The 24,621-nt window shown below is 36.9% G+C and overlaps 1 protein-coding gene across 1 annotated transcript in view; it reads left to right on the top strand.

Moving 5' to 3' along the window:
* LOC124377713 (MAM domain-containing glycosylphosphatidylinositol anchor protein 1) overlaps window positions 1–24,621 on the top strand; it is a 178,750-nt gene that overhangs the window by 152,080 nt on the left and 2,049 nt on the right. The window contains exons 16-17 of the mRNA XM_046837012.1: window positions 6,233–6,363; window positions 15,581–15,686. Coding sequence (XP_046692968.1) covers window positions 6,233–6,363; window positions 15,581–15,686 — 237 coding nt within the window. The remainder of the gene's footprint in view (window positions 1–6,232; window positions 6,364–15,580; window positions 15,687–24,621) is intronic.

Genomic DNA, 24,621 nt, shown 5'->3' with positions numbered 1-24,621 from the left:
TGCGAGGGCGCTATCAGTCACTTTCTAGACCCTTCATCTCGCGGTACTCCATCAGAGCTCTGGATCCAGCAAACACATCTTCCATCCGTGTCAAATCACACACACACACACATAACACACACACACACACAGTGACTGATTTATGGACGGGCTTTGAAAGTTGTATGCGGATGATCTACAATCTCCGATAGCATAACGCATGTACCTGCTTTCAAGGAGTCGTTTCTTTCTGAACAAAAAAATTTTTTTTTTCTCCAGAACATCTTCGGCAGCTTTGGCCACTTGTTATCAATCATACATCTGATTTTTGACCCTTTTAACCTTCAAACACCCTGAGAGACAGTTAACACTGTATGGACTGATGATTGTGGACACCATCAGACCATCAGTTTCATATGTTCTTCTCTATTTAATCCCCATTTGCCCTTAAAGTAACTCCCACTGGATGTTCTACGTTACCTCTCGAATCGCCTGGTTCGAGTCGTTCCTTCTTTTATCACGTGACTCACAGAGACCCCATGCATCGCATCACACAGGAAACAAAAACGAGTAGTTCTTCGCATCAGTCCTCTGGTCCGAGTCGTTCACGTTTCGTTGGAGACAAAAAATAGAAGAGAATATACATTACAGCACAGTGAAATTCTTTCTTCGTTTTGAATGCTTTGAAGCTAGGGTCGAAGCGCAGGGTCTGGCACCCTTAGAGCACAGAGAGTTAAGGGCCTTGCTCAAGGGCCCTAAAGCGGGAGCTTGGCGATACTGGGCCAACCCCAAACCTTCCAAACAGTAACCCAACACCCTTAACACCTTGAGCTGCCATTTTTATTTATTTTAAGAATAAGACCCCTACAATTAGACATCCCTCAGATTCTTTCTTTCTTTCTAAAAAAAAAGAAAAATTAAAAAGAAAAGAAAAATTCACACTTTCTCCTCGGGGCCCTTTGCACTGCTGCTGCTGATTTCAAAAGCATATGTTCTATTAATTTCATTACTATTTTAAAGGCTGCCAACAGACAGCACATCCCTTAATGAACATTATAATTGAAAAGCGAGGCACATTAATCACAATCGGAAACACCCCAGGGTGCTCATCTCGCGTAAGCCGATTGCACACACTCACACACACACTCACACACATACATCAACACCACCATCATAGGCAAATCTTGTATTCTTACTGTGTTTGTAGCTGCGTATATCAGATATTTAGCATAGTGCTTTGTTCATTATTAAAAACCTTATTCAACTCAAAAATGTCCATTCTGTATGCAATATATCCCAAAAAAACAACAAAGCCCCCACAGATTAGCCCAAATTCCCACCTAAGGACCATCGCAAACATCTTTCAGCAGTGTCAGATCTCCGCACCGCTAATCACACGGAGAAGTGCCATCATCTGTGCATAAATCCGCTGGCTCATCGCCAGTGCTGTGTACATAATCTGCTAATGATTAGCTTGAGCGTTGGCATGTGGGCAGTTCAGCAAGTACAGAACTCAAGCGTTAGAGAGAAGCGAGGGGAAGGCAAGGCGATGTCCGGGCGCTCATTACTCCGGGCTTCCTGCTGCGAATCAGACTCCCCCCCCCTCTCCGTTAGCAAGGGAAGATGTGGGGAAAAAAGAGCGTGCTAGCTGTGCAAGGCTAACATGAATAATGGCCCAAGTTTAGCATGGTGAAAAAATTGTGCGTTTGGCAGTTCGGCGTTAGATAACGAAGTCCGAGGCGACGATGAGAAGGATAAGAAACATGAGAAGGTCTTGAAGCCGAGCTGTTTTCCAGTTATTTCGCTTTCGAAAGACTTAGCCCTCAGCTGAAGTAACAAGACCAGCCTAGAGTTGCAGGTCACCAGTAGGACGAAGTTATGTAGATTCTTCTATTAATTACAAGAAAAAGCAGGTGAGATTTTAGATGTTTAGATGTTTACATCTAAAGTTTAGATGTAAATATTAAGATTTCTCGGTATCAAAAAGTATAGAAATCAGCTGAAATGCAACTTCTGATCTGGGTCACGGCACTAATTCTGTCTCTGACCAGGACTGTATCACTCCTTGTTCCAGCTCATTGTATACCGAACCCTTGCTTAGACACCATGCATAATGTTTCGCATTGATGTGTTTTTGTGATCTCGATATACATCATGTGAACAAAAGTATTTGGACATCTGGCTTTTGCAGCCATATGTGGTTCTTTGCAAAACTTGGAGGCACACATTTGTATAGGATGTCTTTTGGATGCTGTAGCATTAAATATTCTCTTCAGTTGAACTAGGAGACCCAAACCTGTTCTATGATGCAGCCTGTGATGTTCCAAAGCCAGCTATTAAAAGATCTGCTTTATATGGGTTGGAGTGGAAGATCTCTTACTATAGAGTTCAAGCAAATTAAACACCTTTGGGATATATTGGAGCACTGACTGCCCTCCCAGGCCTCCTCATTCTACAGCAGTGCCTCATTTACAAGGTGATTTACAAGGTCATTTACCGTCCTCCCTGGTAAAAACCAACACCGTTTTACTAAGATCATTGAGGAGGAGAACTTTACGAACTGTTGTTAACAAAATCCTTACATCTGTCTGGTAAAATTGGAGATTTTAATTGTATAGAACTGTAGCATAAGGTAGCATTTGGGTCTCACTTCAAATAGCATTATGTAATTGACTGTGGGGTGCATAAATATACATCCCCCCTCAATCCTTATTACCGTCCCATGTTTTCTTATTACTTTTCCATGTCCAGATTTGAATTGTATATAATTCATAAGGTAGCATTTTTGTCTCACAAAAAAGTCGTGTGCATAAGTATACACCCCCTACTTCCTTTCGTTATAATCTTTCCTTATTTTCTATTGTTTTATGGAAAATGTGAAATCTAGGAATAATACTGTTGTTATAAAATTAAACCATATGAAAACCAATGAATTCCAAGAATTGCAAAGCTAAGCAGACGCCCTTTCACCAACATTACACTCAGGTTTCCAGCAGTTCTAATGTTTGCCCTGCCCTTGGTGTATTCACCTCCATTTCCCAGAACCATCTTACAGTATTTCAGTCAGTAACAGGAGAAGTACACGTCCTTGTGAAGTGGCTAATTGTCCATTCAGTGAAGACTTTCTGTAAACTGTAAAGTTTTTCTGCTTTTGTATTCAGAAAGTGTTTGAAGCAACTTTTTCCAAAGGAAAAAAGTGTAGTTGGCCATCTTAATGAGAAACTGCAGAACTCTCCGTCTTAACGAATTTTGCTGTATTGTAAATGTTACAGCTTTTTTACATTTACTTCTCCTGAAGAAAACATCAGCATCTCATTAAGGACACTGTCACACAAAACAAGAAATATATAGATTCGGGTTGTAAATTGTCTTACTAAGACAACATAAGAAGAAGAAACCTTGAGAGGAACCAAAACTTAAAGAGAACCCATAGTAATCTGGAGGACACCAATTTGCGATAATAAACAATTCCACTTGTGTGGTCTATGGGCGAAAAGTGCAATTGTGTAACCAGGAAATTCATTTATTTACAGTATCGGGAGTTTTATATATTGACCAAATCAGATTTCTTGTTTTGCCACAATGCAATACAGTACATACTGATTTAATGTAGCGGTTTAACGGGAAAAAGGGTAGCTAGGGTACAGTCTGATTTTGTTGATCTTGTTTACCTTGTTCTAAGGCACAATCTAATCTTGTTCGAAGCTACAGCGTTTTAGACCTTGCTCTAAGTTACAGTCCAATCTTTTTCGATTTTTGTACAAAGGGTACAGTCTCACCATGCAATCCTGAGCCCGATCTTGTTGACCTTGTTCTGAGGTACAATCTGATCTTGTACTTAGGAATAGTCTGATTTTGTCAATCTAGGTGCAAGGTACAATCGGATCTTGTCGACCTGGTTACAAGGTGCAATCTGATTTTGTTGAGGTTGTTTACCTTGTTCTGGGGCACAATTTGTCTAAAATAGAGCCGGAGCTTGTTGACCTTGTTCTAAGGTACAGTCTGATCTTGCTGATTTTGTTTAAATGGTACAGTCTGATTTTGCTGTTCCTGTTATATGGCACAGTCAGATTTTTTTTTACTTTGTTCAAAGGTATCGTCTGATCTTGTTGTTCTTAATGACGTTCTTTTAAGGTCCTGTCTTGTCTTGTTTGCCTTGTTCTAATGTAAAATCAGATTATTTCAGGTCTTTAAGGTACAGTCGGATTTTGCAGACCTTATTCTAAGGTACAGGGTGATCTGTAATTTTGTTCTACGGTAGCCGGATATTGTACTTACGAACAGTCTGATTTTGTTGATCTTGTTTGATGGTACAGTCTGATCTTGTACTTAGGAATAGTCTGATTTTGTCAATCTAGGTACAAAGTACAATCTGATCTTGTCGACCTGGTTACAAGGTATAATCTGATTTTGTGGACTTTGTTCAAAGGTGAGGTTTAATTTTGTTGAGCTTGTTTACCTTGTTCTGGGGCACAATTTGACTTGTTCTAAAGTAGAGCCGGATCTTGTTGACCTTGTCCAAAGGTATAATCTGGTCTTGCTAAACTTGTTCTAAGGTACCGTCTGACTTTGTTGACTTTGTTCGAACATACAGTTAATTTTGTTTATTTGTTTACCTTGTTCTTAGGCAGAATCTGCCTTGTCCTAAAGAAGAGTGTGATCTTTTTGACCTTGTTCTAAAGTACAGTCTAAGTTTGTTGATCCTGTTATAAAGTACAGTCGGATCTTTTGACATTGTTTAAAGTTACAGTCTGATCTTGCGATCTTGGACTTCGGAACAGTGCGATCTTGTTGATTCTGTTCTAAAGTAGTCTGATCTTGTTGTAATTCAGAGCACTTTTACAGACAAAGATTAGCTTACAATCATCTTTGCATATTTCATTGCTAGTAGTTGCAAGAAACCTGGTTTGACAACGACGTGTTGAGAAGCCCTTTTCACACAATGACAAACTGTTAAAGGATTTTGTTGTGTATCTTCTTCTTCTTCTTTCGGCTTCTCCCATTGGGGGTCGCCACAGCAGATCATCCGTCTCCATACCCCCCTGTCCTTTACATCTGCCTCTTTCACCCCAACTACCTGCATGTCTTCCCTCACCACATTCATAAACCTCCTCCTTGGCCTTCCAGTTTTTCCTCCGTCCTGGCGGCTTCATCCTCAGCGTTCTCCTACCGATATACCCCATGTCCCTCCTCTGTGGATGTGAAAGTTAAAAGTCTACACCTTGGTTTTTTCTTTTCTTTACATGTATGAGAGCTAATGTTTGAATAATGACACCTCTCTGTACTCTCCATGTCTGCTGTGCGTGACCAGGGTTGTGTATGTCGCTGTACCTTTATCACGAGAAGCGCGCTCACCGAATGTGGCAGGGCCTTTCAGACGGAAGCCCACTCGATCTACCTTGATGCACATTTATTAAAAGATGAAGGTCGCTCGTGCCTTCTTCCGAGCTATAGCACGTCTGTCAGACTGAACTCTTGCGTGATGCTTCATAGTGCTGGTCCAGGTTTTTTCATTGCTATATGAATATGCAAATGTGCCTTAGAGCTATGTCTGGAGGGCTTTTGTCCCTGTTCGGAGATGAAATATACATACATATATATGTAGCTACCCTTAAACCCTAAGTAGGAAGGCTAATTTAATTCCTGATCTGTTGCAACTTGTCCTTGTTTTCGCTAATCCTAATGTGACCATTTTTTTTTTTGCTTGCGTATTTTAAGTGAATGTTAAGACATACGTTTGTACAGTCAACCAGCAGTACACAAGCCTGTAAATAAAAAAAAGCTGTAGTAACCGACGGTGACGAAGGTAATCGGTTGTCATCACTGTACAGACACAGAAGCGGCATCGCGTTTTCGATTATATAGTAATGTTTGTTTTCAGGAAGAGACGCATTTGAGAGTAAAATATACAATAAAAAAATCCGCTAATGTGCGTACAATGATCGCTTGGTTCTTTATAGGAAATGTTTTGCTTTATTCTTTTTGCATTGAACAACAACATGTTCTTTCTTTCCCACCGACCTCACGCTTTTGGCATAGTGTAAGTTCTCAGATCTCACATGTTCACTGGATGCTTTTTCTTTCTTTACACAGTTCTTTGTGGAAAAAATACAGTTTCTGAAACATTTATATGACATGGCTTGGCATTTAAACCAGGCTTGTGAGGCAAAGTTATCCAAAGATCTGATGTTTGATAGAAATGTATTGCTGAAGCTCTTGATCTGTAGAGGCTTGATTTTCTCTTTTATCTTAGGAACTCTGAACGTTCTCCTGCGAGTGAAGGGCATCGCCACAGTGGACTCTTTAGTGTGGACACTCTCAGGCTACCAAGGTCCCAACTGGAGGAAGGCTAATGTTGTGGTGTATCCCAGTGGGCCATTCCAGGTACATACTATCATTTAATTCAGTTCCTGTTTGCCAGTATGTGTTTGTCTGCAAATTTGGTCAATGTTGCTGTGTCAGTGTGTTGTACATGTGATAGTATCTATCTATCTATCTATCTATCTATCTATCTATCTATCTATCTATCTATCTGTCTGTCTGTCTGTCTGTCTGTCTGTCTGTCTGTCTGTCTGTCTGTCTGTCTGTCTGTCTGCCCGTCCGTCCGTCCGTCCGTCCGTCCAGCCATCCATCCATCTATCCATCCACCCATCCATCCATCCATCTACCTTATATTATTCGTATATATATATATATATATATATATATATATATATATATATATATATATATATATATATATATATATATATATATATAGAGCCATTGATAGCCATAAAAAGCAACAAAAAAATCCCTATAAATTTAATATACCAATTTGACAAAAAATATATATTTTTTATATTTGTTAGGAAATTAAATGTATTTTTATTGTTCAGGTTTTTATCTTTCTTCTTTTTTAAATTCAATGCATGTCTTCTTAACTCAGAAAGCAGTAAAGTTTTAGTCTGGACTGGATGTGAGGGTCATATCTTTTTTGGTCCCAAAACCCAATTCCAAATCCAGGTTATTGGTGTAGATGTTGAGTCAAGTCTTTCTCTCCTTCTCCTTCTCCACCTGCCTTCTCTTTCTTTCTTTACCTCTGCGCTTTCTCCATTTGCCATTTCTGCAGTGTGTGTTTAAAAAACAAAAAAGAGCGAGAGATAGAGAAAGATGGATCTTCGTGGACCTCATCACGTATTCACTGGAGCATATGTTTTGGTGAGACATACGAGAACGCAGGAGTAGACAGGAACTTCTCATGCGACAAACTTTCTTGTCTTTTTTTCTTTCTTCACCCCCTCAGTCACTTTAATTTCCTGCCGAGTCTTCACGCCGTACTCAAGGTCCCGCTCGTCATTATCTTGACATTGCGCATTAGTTTGACGGGCGAATGCTGGCGCTGTTCAAAATCGACTATGTTCGAGCCGCTCAATAAAACAGATATTAAACGCGTGCTTCATATGTATGATAACCGGATAAGTGTTTGAAATTATTTCGCGTCGTATGGCTCCGAAGCTAAATTTTTGGCGATCTCATAATTTTAAACTGACGACAGTGTCGAGGAAAAACTCCCTGTGACGCTCGGAGGAAGAAACCTTGAGAGGAACCAGACTCAAAAGGAAACCTGTTCTGATCTGTGACACCGAACACACATTCATTGTTTCATCATTGTTAAGGTTCTCAATGGTTTACTGCTGGTCGCTAAAATAGGAAACTGTTCATGGCGATTGTAGCAGAATATTAATAATAATTACAGTCCAAATCCTTCTCAAGTTCATTTTTCGACAGAAACTTCATGGATGGGGAACCATTTTCAGTTTCAGTCAGTGGTTTCAGTTCTAATATGGGGAGTTAGTAGCTAAATGGTTAAGGCTCTGGGTACTGCCAAACTACCATTTTTGGGACCCCTTAGCAAGGCCCCTAACTCTCAGTGCTCCAAGGGCGCTGCATCATGGCACTGACCCTGTGCTCTGAGCCCAGCTTCCTAAAATCACTGTCATGTGACACTTACTCATTTCTTTCTTTTCTTCCTAATTTCTTTGTTTCTTTCTTTCTTTCTTTCTTTCTTTCTTTCTTTCTTTCTTTCTTTCTTTCTTTCTTTCTTTCTTTCTTTCTTTCTTTCTTTCTTTCCTCATTTTTCTGTTTCTTTCTTTTCTTCTTTCTTTCTTTCTTTCTTTCTTTCTTTCTTTCTTTCTTTCTTTCTTTCTTTCTTTCTTTCCTTATTTTTCTGTTTCTTTCTTTCTTTCTTTCTTTCTTTCTTTCTTTCTTTCTTTCTTTCTTTCTTTCTTTCTTTCTTTTCATTTTCTCTCACTAATGTAATAATAATAATTGAAAACAAATTGAAAGATGGCAATTAGCTTTATTATATATTTCATCTAAAAGAATGGTGATGAATAATTTCCTTCCTGATATCACACAAAGTACTGGGGAGGAAATCAAGCAGAAACGTATCTCCAGTGACGAGATCACTTTCCTGTGGCTGAGAATAGTTTCATACTTTTTTAAATATCCTGTGTCCTGTGTTTGTCACAGTACCTGTTTATTATTATTATTATTATTATTATTATTATTATTATTATTATTATTATTATCCATCTCAGTCCACACTAATAAAATAATCACAGTGCTCTCAGACCGAAAAAACGAACAAAAAACAGATCAACCTCTTTAAAATAGCCGCATATATTTACAGTCCTAGCAGTGGTTAAACTAATGAATTGTTGGCTCAGTAATATACAGTGTTCAGTCTAGACGACGTCTATGAGAATTAATCTGCTCTTCATTTTCTATTATGTTCATCAAATGAGATTTTTTTTAACTGCATATAAAAAAGGTCCCATTCCTACAGTCGCTTCTCAGTCAGACTGTAGGATCAATGGGAAGAGAGTCTGAGCCAGACTCCTCCTGATAAGAACAGCCTTCCAGCCAGTTTAATCCAGCCATCTCTTCCCCTCTGTTCATCCCATCTGTTAGCTCTCCCTGTTCCCTCGTTCCTTGCTGTGTTACAGTAAACGAATTCGGTCACATTTTCCTTCTTTTCCAAGTGTTACTGCCAGACGAGATGAGGTTATGGATGTGACGGTATCCCGGGGTGATGGCGTGCCGCGATACGGAAATCATCGCGTTCGAGAAACAGTGTTATTTAGGAATAGCAGACTGAATGAATTTCCAATGACAACGTGCAATTCATGTTGATCCTTTCCAAAAAAAATTTGAACAATTCTAATGTTATTTAGATGTGTACGTGGGATGTGTATTATACGAGTCCCTGGGTACACTGTTAGTATAGAAATGAGAACATTATTCCTCATTGCGATTTGCATCTCGATGCATAACCAATGACGCATATCCAGTGCGATCCGATTTCTATTCCATTCGACACAATGCGATTTAACGCAATGCAAAACTTCTAACACGTGGTTCTTTCACAAAGATTTAATAAAACCAGATGTTCTTTTCCTGTTCTGTTTACATGAAGATGCAGCTCTACCTCTGCCATGTTAATCCGTATTCTGTGTGACTCTCAGGACATGCCTCAGCCTACGTAGAAAACAGTGAGGAGAAATCAAACAACATATCAATTTTTTTTAGGTGAAATAAGCAGCAACGGATGAATCGATTCATGTACAGCTGTTTTCATATTTCTACTCGAGTAAAAGTACCTGCTTTGGAATGGAGTACAGTATAACAGTAAAAGTACCTCACCTACATCAGTACCTCACCTTGTCAAAATCTCCACAAAAAACTAATCTTCCCAGAAGAGTGGGGCTTATTATAACATCAAAGGAACTAAATGTGGAACGAGATGTTCCAAAAAGCTTTTCATAAGGTGTCCACAAACATTTTGTCCGTAGTGTGTAGGTATACAGTATTCACACACAACCTAAGGTTCATAAGTGTTTGGAAATTCAGTGGCTTTAACAAAAAAATCACATCTTACGCTCAAAATTAATTGGACATAATTGTACATATAAGGTTTTTTTTAAATATTTGGATCCTTTGCATTCATTAACGTCTTGAGAACAAGTGCCCATGGACATCGCAAAAGATTAACGCCAGGTGTTTCTAATGCTGCGAAAACATCAAAAAGTGCATATAAGCATCGTTCGGATCAAAACAATGTAATCTGTGTTTGGCGTGTCCAGTGTAATTATGCCGGTTCTCAACACGCCAGCTGCCGCTCTGATCCCCGCCGATTTGTTTAATCCAAACGGGATCAGCTGCATTGTTCTGCTACACTGATGGACATGAAGGAACAGGAGCGACTGGTCCTCATCTAAAACTCTTGAGCTTGTTTACGCGGGAGTGAAGCGTTCCAGGTTCTCCGCGCCGAAGCGCTCTCTCGCCCGAGAGCTTTCCGTGATGTAGAAACGGGTTTTGAATATGAAACGGCAAATTAGTTCTTAATTATCATCTGTAAGGAAATTCGTGGAGCATATATTTAACTCAATGTGCACATTTATTAAAGCTATATTTTCGGCTACGACTGCTACAGGTCTTATTTGCACAAACAATTAAGTCCATTATGTATCATTAGAGTAAATATCATACTACAGTAGTATGAGATTCATGAAGGAATTCCAGTTAAATTGTAACATATATGTGTATAATATATATATATATATAAATAACACGGTCATGTGAAACTCTCTTTGAATTGTTTTTGTTCATAACAGGATCATGTTGCTGGTCTGAAGCCTTTAGTTGTAGATAGAATAGAAAGAAGGAAAGACATGAGCAATGATCTTAGAGAAGCAATTGTGACTGCCAATTTCCGTAGGGTTATAAGGCCTTTTTTCGAAAAATTTTAAAATCCATCGTTCTATAAGGAACGAGGAAGATTTACAGGATCTAGAGGAACATTATTCCCAAGTGGAAAACATTCAAGACAATTTTTCCCAGCGAATGTCTAAGCATTCACGTCTAAAATTCGCTTCGTGTTCAGACCATGCAATGTTCATTGAAAGTTGCAAATAGACCCGAGTTCATCTCAAACTCTCCAGGCCTCAGTTAGCGTGTTAAATGTTAAACTTCACGACGGTACCATTAGAGTAAGTCTGGTTTGTTCGGAAAACCTCATCTCTCTAAAAACAACTTTGGTACATTCACCATTATCTCTATATTTCCTTCATATCTCTTTGTTGTCACCTATTTTCTTTTGGGCAAAGCTGCCTGTTTTTCTGCTCTCGAGCCCTTTGAGCTTCTCATATCCGTGCTGTCCATTAACCTCTTTCTCGGCCTGTCTCTCTCGCTTGCTCATTTATTCATTCCCCACTACTTTCTTTCCTGTTATTCTTCCCCTTCTCTTTCTTCATTCCTATCATTTATTTTCGTTCTCTTGTTTCACTATCTCTTTCTTTTCACAATGGTCAGGAACACAATGGACTTCCAGCATCGCCACGACTCTCTCATAACCTTCAGCGGCCGCGCACGCTAATGAACTTCTCTCTTCCCGCCTTGCACACGCGCGAGCGAGCAAGCCCACGAGCGATCCTATTAAAAATGTCAGCGCTCCTATAAACGCCGCGCTCTCGAATGCAGAGAATCAAAGCCCATCGCTTAGCCTTGAGCTGCCTCAGTCTGTTCTGAAGGCGAGCAAGGTCCTTTTCTGTAATGAGCTACGCGATGCTAATGCGTCCCATCCTCGGCATGCGCTTATAAGCCCAGAGAAGACCGATTGCTAGCGGTGTGTGTTCGTAGAATTGTGTGTGAGCGCCTTTTATCTTATAAGCATCTGGAAATGCCACACCTGTGAGGTGGATGGATTTTCTCGGCAAAGGAGAAGTGCTCACTAACACCGATTTAGACAGATTTGTGATCAATATTTGAGAGAAATAGGCCTTTTGTGTACATAGAAAAAGTCTTAGATCTTTGAGTGCAGCTCATGAAAAATGGGGGCAAAAACAAACGTGTTGCGTTTAGAATTTTGTTCAGTTTTTTACCGATGGGAATGTGTGTGTGCATATACATATACATACATTTTATATGAGGTGTTTTATAATGTATAAAACACCTCATAACATCAGGTGACATTACGTTTCAGTGTTTGATGCCACATCTACTTCCTGCCTCTCATGCTAGCCAATTAGCACAGGGAAAGAAAAATGCTAGCATAATGTTTTTTAACCGATGCGAATGTGTGTGTGTGTGTGTGCATATACATATACATACATTTTATATGAGGTGTTTTAAAATTTATAAAACACCTCATACCATCAGGTGACATTACGTTTCAGTGTTTGATGCCACATTTACATTCCTGCCTCTCATGCTAGCCAATTCGCGCAGAGAAAGAGAAATGCTAGCAATAGAAATCAATGTAGTTTACCTCAGAAATGAGTAGGGGAGTCTATTGTCTTTTACAGTGAGTAAAAGCATGAGATCTTTTTTCTTCTCCCTCATTCTACATTTTTCTCATTTTCTTATTCATAACATCATCTTGTTCAAAGAGACTAAGGTCGGGATTAAGCGAAGGGTCAGAATAGTGTGGTGGCTGTGTATGCATGTGTGTGTGTGTGTGTGTGTGTGTGTGTGTGTGTGTGTGTGTGTGTGTGTTTAATTGGCCTGGCTGGGAAAATCAGAAGTCAAAGAGTTTATGTGGAGGGTTTTCTCCAGTCAGGAGGCTTGACCTTGCACTTGTCTGCTTCTCTTTCTCTGTCTGGAATGAAGGGCTCTTAACGGCACCAAGTCTCACCGAGCCTGACAGTTCGCTCGATCTTATGAATACAAATCATATCATAAATACACCAGCCTCCTTTCTTATAGACGGTCTGAAGCTGTAAAAGCTATTTCAATATTTATTTAAGTATTTACTTAATTAATTTAGAAAAGATTGATTATTAGTCTGGATTTTAACCCAACCTGATAATGAAATAAAAAGAAATCGTGTCACTACTTTATCCTGCTTTAGATCACAGTAGATCTGGAGGAATGGAGTTTCCAGTGGTGTAAAGTATTTGAGTAGTAAATGTATTTTGTTTTAATTATTTGCCTATTTTTTAGTTTTATTAAGTATCAAAGTCACAAGTAACTTTTACTCTTTACTCAGCTACATTTATGATTCAGATGTACTTTTTACTCCACTATATTTTTAATTGACAATGAACATTACTAATTACATTTTGCACCACTGCTTAAGATGTCATTAAGGCTCAACACTTCCCTACCTGCATCTGAGTGACTTTTTTAGAGTTTTCTAGCCTCATTTTCAGTCCAAAAAATTCCCGTATTAATTCAGAAAACTTTGAGAACCAACTTTTGTTGAAGTTATCCTCCCTCTCTGAGACTGAGAACTTCATCAAATCACAGTCAGCTCTGAATATTTGTTTTTTTCTAAAACTGACGTTTTATTTGTTCATTGAAGATCCCTTTTTAAAAGATCGCTTTACTAGTTTGTCTGTATTTGACCGGCTTGTTCGATCTTTGTTTTATTCCGCCACGTGGCAGAGGCTGTTGTGTTGATGTTGTTGGTTAATGCAGTGTCGAGGTGTGTAGGTATTTTAGGAAATGAAACCTTACAAGTCAACCGTTTTGGACGTTTCACTAACACATGTTTTGGTGTCGAGGACTAGTTTATATTTAAGCCACGTTCAAATACTCAAGTACCGTAATTTCTGGACTATAAAGCGCACCCATATATAAGCCGCACCCACTGAATTTTACAAATATTTTTTATTTTTAACATAAATAAGCCGCAGGTGTCTACACTAATGTACTTTACACAGGCTTTAACGAAAGACACGTTACACACGGTGTAACGGGTGAAATATATTGCGCTTCCTTTAGGAGCATAGCGGTATTTTGGGAATAGCCTGCCAGAAGCGAGCTCTCCCTTCACTCTGACTCAACGCGTTACAACGGCTTGTATCTAAACAGTAGCTGACCAAGAAAGTCATTGTTCACTGTCTATCTCCTTCCTTTCACAACTATTTCTCTCGGGAGTTTATCTTTTGGCATCGTCGTGCGTTTAAAAATCACCCAATGGAAGTTTTTTCTCCCGATGCCGTGCAGCTCAGAACACAGGTGAGGTGCGTTTTTTCGTTTCCGTTCTGAGATTTCATTAGTCTAATGTTATGGAGTTCAGTTTTTTGGCTTGAGGTTTGTGAAACCGGGAAAAACCAGGAAAAATATATAAATTAGCCGCTTCGTTGTTTAAGCCGCGGGGTTCAAAACGTGGGGAAAAAAGTAGCGGCTTATAGTAGATGATTTGTAATGGAGTAAGTTTTGAATTAAGGTATCTTTATTTAAGTATGATTTTCAGGTGGTCTTTACATCTCTAGGAGTTTTCTATGGAACACTTGGAGGAGGCAGGGTAGTGGTCCGGTACTTTTGCCTCTACAATAAACTGAAGATTTCATCTCCGGCTTGATCAACCATTTCGATCAACATAAATCAGTATGGCTGAGGATGAATCGGTTCAAACTTTTCTGTACATTAGTAAAGAAGCAGACGGAGACAAGATCCGGACAGGAGCCGGGTTTCTAGTTAAGAACGTGCCACTCTTTATCTTTATCTTCTCAGCACTAAAAATGCCACACGGGTTTAAGTAGCAAAAGGATGTAATTTCGCTGATAAACTGTTTTGGGTTAATCGAAAGTGCACAAAGCTGTCTTTCTTTTCGCTCTTTCTTTTTCTTTTTTTAATCGATTCATTTGTTTTGCTCGAGCATGCGGCGTGTGAGTAATGCAGTATGTTAGCAACGGGACCAAATTAGGCCTGCATGTGTTGCTGTGTGATTAGGTGTGTGATTAGGTGTGTATAGGCAGCTTCAGTGCTAACATAATTAAGCTGTCAGTCAAAGCCACAACCGTGTGTGTGTGTGTGTGTGTGTGTGTGTGTGTGTGTGTGTGTGTGTGTGTGTGTGTGTGTGGTCGTTCATGGGGCATTCGATGGAAGAGGGGAGGAAACTGGTGAAGGAATGAAGGACAGTTAAAAACCTCCAGCTTCTTTTTTTCTACTTTCTATTATTATTATCAGTATTATTATTATTATTATTATTATTATTATTATTATTATTATTATTATTATTATTATTATTATTGTTGTTGTTGTTAATAATGTTGTTGTTGTTGCACACATGATTTGAACTATGAACTTAAGCCCCTCCCACTTTGAACAACAGCTATTGCATGTAATTTTGATCTATTTGCCAGTTCTGGTTATTAAAAACAGAAATCTGTTTTTGTTTTTCATTTTTTCCTTTTAACTTGTTTTATCATCAAACTGGTTTGTTTTCAAATCTTTTGTTTATTTCCAAACCTGTTTATTTTCAAACCTGTTTAGATTCAAATGTTTTATTTTCAAACCTGTTTATTTTCAAATCTGTTTATATTCAAACGTTTTATTTTCAAACCTGTTTATTTACAGACATGTTTAAATTCAAACGTTTTTTTTCAAACCTGTTTATTTTCACCCTTTTTTTCCAAACCTATTTACTTTTAAGCCTGTTTTATTTTGTTTAAACTAGTTTTATTGTCAGATGGGTTTTATTTTATAATTTTTTTAAACGTTTATTTTAAAGCTATTCTCTTTAAATGTGTTGTTTTTGTAATTACTGCTGAGGCAATACAGAATACCCGAAGCAAATCCAACCTCTCTTTTTTTATTTTTTTATTTGCAGGTTGTGTTCGAGGGCATCCGTGGTGATGGGTTTGAGGGCGACATCGCTATCGACGATGTCTCCGTCACTAAAGGGAAATGCAAGCAGGAGAAGCTCCCTGAAACAGGTTGGCTTACACTATATCTTAGCTTAGAAGTGCTTATATAATTAGACACATGTATATCTGCTATACATTTCCAGCGCGGTTTGCGAAACGCCATGATAGAACCGTAAAACTGTCATTTGTAAGCAATCTTATTATACACCGTTATTAAAGATTCATCAACACCTGATCATCATCTGATCAGTCAGGAACATCTCTGGTGTAAAAATGCATTCCATGGGCAGGTAGTGACATGTAGGAGTACTGCGAAGAAAATAACAAATAATTAATAATATATTCAGTGTTTTTTGTTTATCCTTCTTTCTTTCTTTTTTAGAAACGAATGCTGCTTTTTTTTTAACTGCAAAATAATTCTGACATGAAAAATATCATTAGAATATTTTGAAACCAAGACAATACAGTTACTGTATATAATTTGTGATAAATCATTTATATATATATATATATATATATATATATATATATATATATATATATATATATATATATATTTATAATTATGAACAAAAAAATTGTAAATAATATAATAATAATAATAATAATATTAATAATAAATTAATATAAGACTTTTGCATATTGAATTGAAGTAAACTCAGATGTTGTGCTTTTGGGAGAAAATGGGATAAATTGGGAAAAAAACAAAAAAACATTTACAGGCAACTCTTTTTCTGGAAAATATCTGGGCCCTTTGCCAGCCAATCCAGTGGAAGCTAGAAGAGCTCCTGCCTGGCACAGCGCTGGTGTTTGTGTCTCTTTCCCGTTCTCTGGTTAGCCCCTAGTGGCCCAGCAGGACTCCTTCTAAGCAAACACTGGCACGGTGACAGGAAAAAACCCTGCAGCCAAAAAGAAACCGGCGATGATCCAGAGTGCCATTGTCTCCGATTATCCTTATACGCAAACCGAGATGAAGATGTAAAGCTGGAATCATAGAGTCATGTACAGTATCTCACAAAAGTGAGTACACCCCTAACTATTTTGGTGTATTCTCAAAGGACAATACTATAGAAATGAAATTTGGATGGAGTAGTCAATGTGCAGCTTGTATAGCAGCATAGATTTACTGACTTCTGAAAATAACTCTAAATACATCCATTATTGTCTACATAACACATGGCAACAAAAGTGTCGTGTAACCGTGCAAAGCCTCATGTCCTATTCATTATGTTCATGTATTTGTCTGCTTGGCAGGACCATACAAATTAGTGTATCTTGTATTAGAGCAGTAAAATTTGGTGCTTTAAGTCCAATTCTCTCATACTGACCACTGGATGTTCAACATGGAACCTAATGGAAAAAACTCCCTGAAGATTTGAGAATTAGAATTGTTGCTGAGGCTGTAAGAAGGTCGGTAACATCCTGAAACTGAGTAACAGTACACTGGTTGGGGTCATACAGTACAAGACGGTATCCAATCTCTTGTATTGTTTTAGGACCAGAATAGTAAACATTTTTATTATTACTGGTGTGTTTGGCTGCTTGCTGTTGCGATAATCAGTGTCCTTTTTTTCCTGTAAAAACCTTTTTTTATTAAATGTCATTTCATGCCAATCCTAACAACTGGTTGAAATTGAAGTCCCCTCAGACTTGTACACAAATCCCAAGCTGTAAAGAAGAAATGAGGAAAAATGTCAACGATGAATACAGGCAGAATGACGGAGAACATATTTTCAGTATCAGTACGTGTACGAACCCTTCGCTCTGCGGATACAAGTTGTTTATTGATTTGAAATTTCACATTATACAGATTGTGAGAGGGGATGAGTTAAATGGCGTTCTGTAGTGTGTCTATTCCCATCGCTTGTTGCAAACGGATCCAGCAAGTGCGAGGTTACCGTTTTATGTATCATTCCCTGAGCTCCCCGAGTCAATAAAATCAAGTACGTTCTGTTAGATGTCAAATTGAAGACGAACTGGAGATATTAAAGCGGCCAGTTTTGTTTGCGCTTGCACGAAAAGAAATAGTTTTCTGATTGAGTTGATGAGGCAATTACAGTGGCAGGTACAGGCTTAGATTTATAAATACAAAGTGTATAGAGATACACTGATTTTGTAAAATGCGGAAAAATAAAAAAAGAGCAGAAAAACTGATACTGGACAGACAGACGGACAGGCAGACAGACGGACAGACAGGCGGATGGATATTAGATAGACAGACAGACAGACAGACAGACAGACAGACAGACAGACAGACAGATATTAGGTAGGTAGGTAGGTAGGTAGGTAGGTAGGTAGGTAGGTAGGTAGATAGATAGATAGATAGATAGATAGATAGATAGATAGATAGATAGATAGATAGATAGATAGATAGATAGACAGACAGACAGACAGACAGACAGATATTAGGTAGGTAGATAGATAGATAGATAGATAGATAGATAGATAGATAGATAGATAGATAGATAGACAGACAGACAGACAGACAGACAGACAGACAGACAGACAGACAGACAGACAGACAGATATTAGGTAGATAGGTAGGTTGGTAGGTAGGTAGGTAGGTAGGTAGATAGATAGATAGATAGATAGATAGATAGATAGATAGATAGATAGATAGATAGACAGACAGACAGACAGACAGACAGACAGACAGACAGACAGATATTAGGTAGGTAGATAGATAGATAGATAGATAGATAGATAGATAGATAGATAGATAGATAGATAGATAGATAGACAGACAGACAGACAGACAGACAGACAGACAGATATTAGGTAGGTAGGTAGGTAGGTAGATAGATAGATAGATTGATTGATTGATTGATTGATTGATGATTTTGTTAATGCAACAGATACGAACAACTCTTTTTTTTTTTTTTTTTTTTGCTTTGTCATCACTGAAGGACTGACAAAGCACAATAAAAAATATTGAATTGAAACCAGTTTTATATTATTTGAAAGATGTTGTACAATACAATATAAGCACTTAAATGTAATCAGGGTTGGACCCCAGGGAGCAATAAAACATTTGATACACTGACCGAATGCTGTAGTAAAGTGTGTGATCTGGGAGCAATCAGAGATGGAAACCTGAGCCAAGCTTATTGGATGTTCGTTTCTTCAATTTTTCTTTCTTTTCTTCTTTTTTTTCTTCTTCTTCTTAAAACGCATAAAAAGTAGTGCTGGAAAAGAATCATGTAAGACACGCAAATCAGCTCCTAAATGAGTGCAGACGAAAGCTGAGGAGAGACTCTTGGATCTGTTGCCTGCTCTTGCAGATTACACTTGAAAATGTATTTTTTTTTTTTTGCATGTGTGGGTGTGTGTGTGCTCTGTTTGGTTTGGTTTTATTCCTACGTGCTTTTCATTTGCATCCAATTGATTGACTGAAAGTGTTATTTTCCTGTTAACATTTTGCTCTCAGTTTGACTCTGCATTTTGAAGCCCACAAGCTCCTCCTTTCCTGTACAATCTCCTGTGCAGAACATAAGAGTATTTAAACTGTAGCTGTTGTTATATAGCTGCTTTCTTCTGAACACATTCTGTACCTTTAGGATGTAACATTCACCTGGAAATATATACATGGGCTACATATGGTGTATATTACTGGTATACATATTCATAAACCAACTCAGTAACTGGGAGAGGTAGAGTTCAATCCCATCTTTTTTTTTTTAAATAGGGGGAATACACACTCCTGTTTTATCTTCCTAATCTAACTGACTCCTTTATGACTCCTATTCTATTCTATTCTATTCTATTCTATTCTATTCTATTCTATTCTATTCTATTCTATTCTATTCTATTCTATTCTCCAATGGTTAAATCTAGTCTAGTTTAATCTAATGTAGTCTATTCCATTCTTGTGTAGTCTAGTCTATTAGAATCAAATCTATTTGTCTATACTGCTCTATTCCATTCTAGTCCAGTCTAGTCTAGTTTATTCTAGTCTAGTCTAATCTAGTATAGTGTTGTTTATTCTATTCTAATGCTGTCTATTCTGTTCTAGTTTAGTTTTTTCTATACTGCTCTATTCCATTCCATTTTATTCTAGTCTAGTCTAGTCTGTGGTCTATCATTTTCTAGTGTAGCCTTTTATAATCAAGTCTATTCTATTTTGTTCTATTGTAGTGTAGTCTGTTCTATTCTATTTTATTTTACTCTATTTTATTCTATTCTGGTCTAGTCTATTCTAGTCCATTCTTTTCTATTTTATTCTAGTGTAGTTTAGTCTATTCTATTTTAATCTAGTCTAGTGTTTATTCTATTTTAATGTTGTTTATTTCATTCTTTTCTAGTAAAGTTTTTCTATACTGCTCTATTCTATTCTATTCTATTCTATTCTATTCTATTCTATTCTAGTGTAGTCTATTTTAATCAAGTCTATTCTGTTATATTCTAGTGTAGTCTATGCTGTTCTATTCTACTTTATTCTACTCTATTTTATTCTATTCTGGTCTAGTCTATTCTAGTCCATTCTATTCTATTCTAGTGTAGTTTAGTCTATTATATTCTAATCTAGTCTAGTGTTGTTTATTCTATTCTAATGTTCTTTATTCTGTTTTAGTTAAGTTTTTCTATACTGGTCTGTTCTATTCTATTCTAGTCTAGTCTAGTGTGGTCTATTCTTTTTTATTCTATTCTATTCTATTTTAGTGTAGTTTAATCTGTTCTATTCTATTCTAGTGTAGTCTAGTCGAGTGTGGTCTATTCTATTCTAATCAAGTCTATTCTGGTGTAGTTTATTCTGTTCTAGACTACAGTAGAATGGAGTAGAATAGAATAGAATAGAATAGAACAGAATAAACTACACTAGAATAGACTTGATTAGAATAGACTAGACTAGAATAGAATAGACCACACTAGACTAGACTAGACTAGAATAGAATAGACCACACTAGACTAGACTAGACTAGACTAGAATAGAATAGAACAGATTCAGATTAAGATTCAGTCTTGTGTTGCATTATAATATTCTAGTCTAGTGTTGTTTATTCTGTTATAGACTAAAGTTGTCTATACCTTTCATTTCTATTCTAGTCTGTTTTGTTCTATTTTAGTATTTTTTATTTTATTTTGTATTGTATTGTTGTCTATTTTATTCTAGTGTAGTGTTTTCAACACTGTTCTGCTCAAGTGTAGTCTAGTCTATACGGCAACTTTCTAATAAAACTTAAATACCGCATTTTTGATACACAATAAAAGATTCCCTCCAAAAATCCATAATTCATTGCATTCATTTTATTTCATTGTGTTGTATTTTTTTCTATTATTCTCTTAATTTGTTACAGTACATATATTCGTCAGTTCTTTAAATTGGTTTTTATTTGATACATCTGTTCTAACACATTTTGTTCTTTTTTCTCAGTTTTTTAATAACAGTTAAGTACTGCATTCTTCGGCTCAAATTATGGTAAGGGGTAATATAAATAAAGTGTCAAATATTTCTGGAGATGTTTTTTATTTTATTCTCGTACGTTTTCTCTCGATTAAATGTTTTTATAATTTTTTTGCTGTGTCACTTCTTTGTAGTCTTCTCGTCATTAATAGCTTTTATATCAGGAGCTGCCAATGGCTTGTGTCTTTCTGATGTTTTTTCTCAGATGAAAAATAATGGGTAGCAGCAGCAGCAGCATTGACACTGCGAGTGTATCTGTGTGTGGTGTGTGTTGGTGGGTGTGGTGCTTCTCTTTGAACCCCATCCTGGATCTAGTGTTTATTTACACCCATGTTGTTCCAAAGTGCAATATGTATTTTTTGTTCTCTTTGCTTTGCTTTGTGTGTGTGTGTGTGTGTGTGTGTGTGTGTGTGTGTGTGTGTGTGTGTGTGTGTGTTTGAGGAATACCTTACGAATACATGTGGTAAAAAACAGAAAGAGGATCTGATCTTTCAAGACTTGTAATTCTATAATTATGTATAATTCAAACAGTAGAGAATTCAAACCCATTTCTTACTCCGAGTATGTAAATATATATATACATCTGTACATTTATCCATCCTTCTACTGATATATCTATTCATAAAGCCATCCACCCATCCATTCATCTATTGATATGTCTATTCAAAAATTCTTGTAATTCTCTTCAAAAATCCTTATATTTATTCATCCATCTATCCATGCACACACACACACACACACACACACACACACACACACACACACACACACACACACACACATATACACATGAATACATTTATTCATTCTATTATTCCATCAATATATTTATGCATTTATTCATAAGTCCATGCATCTATTAATACATCCACTCATACATCCATTCTAAAATCTACCTATCTACTGTACATCTCCTGCCATTCTTCCATACATACACTTGTCCATCCATCAGTCCGATCATCCTTTCATCCATCTATTTATCCATCCATTAACTCCAATTAAAGCATTTTATTATAGGTTCAGTGTAATGTGTAATGTAAAATGTTGTTTATTTATGAATTTATTTTACCATCTGTACATTCATTCATCCATCTACTGAAATATTCATTCATAATTCCATCTATCCATATATCGATAATTGTATTTATAAATCCATACATCCAGCCATTCATCCAAACAAAAATCCATCCATCCATCCATCTGTCCATTCATTCATCCATCCATCAGTTCATTCATTCATTCATTCATGCATTCATTCATTCAATCATTCTTTCTTTCATTCATCCATTCATTCATTCATTTATTCATTCATCCAAAAATTTATTCATCCTTTCACAGATCCATGAATCTATACATCCATCCATACATCTATCAATACATCCATCCACCCAGCCATTCAATGAAACAAAAATCCATCCATCCATCCATCCATCCATCCATCCATCCATCCATCCATCCATCCATCCATCCATCGTCTATTCAACCATTCATTCATTCATTTATTCATTCTTTCTTTCATTATTTTACTTACTTCTAAGAAAGCATTATGTCATAGTTTCAGTGTAATGCAAATTTTTAATGTTATTTGTTGATTCATTTGTAGTTGTAAATTCAGAAGTAAAAAACGGAACCCTGGAACTGACTGCATGTTAAATGGAATGATAAAATGATTGGAATCGATGGATGGAATGGAATGATTTACAAAATAAGCTTAGAGGAATCCCTAATATTTACAAATGTAAAAAAGCAGGAATCGATTGCCACTTCTAATAGGTTTATATGCTAAAGTTTCAAAAAACTCAGTGTCAAAACTAGAAAAATTCTAATCGAATATTGAGTTCATACTGACAACCCCAGTACTTATATACACACACACACACACACACACACACACGTGCGGTTACAGTTCTCTAGAACGTGGCATGTGTCCAGTACTTGAAGCCTTCTTCCATTACTGACCCAGTGCTACAAAAAAAACGAGCTGGGTCCTCAAAGGCCCTTGAGTAGCGACAGGCGCTTCAGTTGTGCGTCACTGAAACAGAAGAATAGAGGGCTTTATTAAAAACGTATTGATTTTACTGCCAGAGCTAGAAAAGCTTTTATATAAATAATATCGATCTCTTTAATAGAAAGCTCCTCTTTATGTATTAAACCTGTTTTGTTGGTGGCATGCATGCATTATGCACGCCACGTGTGTGTGTTTGTGTGCACACATGCTTAAGAGACGAGGAGAAAGAGTTTGTAAATGCATGTGGAAATACTTAACTTCGATATCAGGAACAAAATACACCATGCTTTGTTTGTATCTCATTAGAGAGAGTGTTTTTTTCTAATTTTTTACAAAGGTGCGGATCAGTTTAAATGCATTATATTGTACACAGTTTGGTTAATGAGGCTAAATATAAGCTTTTAATCAGCTTGAAGCATGATGTATAATGATGACCTTCGGATTTGTTTCATTATTTGACCGTAGCAGCTTCGACAGCCTGAGAACGTTTTAGAATCTTTATTACATTTCTGTTTTCTGCTTTAAACTCAAATGACTAATAACTTATAATGTTGAATAATATGTAATATTAAAATTGTGTAATGGAAGTAAAGCTGCACAAAATATTCCACTCGAATTTCAGAGCCAAAAGGAGGTTGAATGTATTTTTTATATGCTTAGTAAAAACATGAACAGAATTTTATTATAAAGTCATTTCATAATATAGTTATATAGCGTTAATGATCCCTGATGGGAAAATTAAGGTATTCAGAGCGGAATGGTAATAAAAGTTACCATGAGAATAGTAAATAAAGGGCATTTTATAGAATTGAATTGAAAATAATAATTTAAAAAAATAATAATAGTCATTGATTCGTTTCTTCAGAATGACTCCACAATATCTAAATCGAAACCAGCATGTTAGTGAATTCCACTGATTATGAGGTAAAGAAAGAAGCAAACATCAGTAGTTTTGTAAATTGCTTTTCTTTGTAGAGGCTTGAAACAAAAATACCCAATTTCCAGTATGAGCTGATCGATTCGATTCGATTCAATTCAATTCAATTTTGTCTATAAAGCTCTTTTAACAAATCGACATCGTCCCAAAGCAGCTTTCCAGAAATTACTAGGGATGTAAAATTCACAAATATAAATATTAACATTTTACTTTTACATTTATGGCATTTGGCAGACTGCATCATCCAGAGCAACTGCAGCAAAAATTATCTTATTGAGATTAAGGGTTGGGGATGAGGGCCTTGCTCAGGGGCCCAGGATTTGCAGTTTGGTGTGACAGGGATTTGAACTCTCTAACTTTGGAGCCGCTATCTGCTAAGCTACTTCCGTTACTACATTAGTACCTATGCATTTGTTCCTAATGAGAAAGCCAATGGAGACAGTACCAAGAAAAATGAGGATATGATGAAGAAACCTTGGGAGAAACCAGACTCATTTTTGACAAAAGGCATTGTCACAAAGATCAAGATGTAGATTTTAATTTTTTTGAATGAGGCGACAACTGACAAAAAAAACTCTTTTGAAAGTCAAGTGCTCTTTGGTGTTGCCCTTATTAATAATGAATAATAATAATCTCTTCACCAAGACCTTTACTTCCT

The sequence above is a fragment of the Silurus meridionalis genome, chromosome 2, assembly GCF_014805685.1.
Source record: "Silurus meridionalis isolate SWU-2019-XX chromosome 2, ASM1480568v1, whole genome shotgun sequence".
In the NCBI taxonomy this organism is placed as follows: domain Eukaryota; kingdom Metazoa; phylum Chordata; class Actinopteri; order Siluriformes; family Siluridae; genus Silurus; species Silurus meridionalis.
This window is presented reverse-complemented; position numbering and strand designations above follow the sequence as displayed.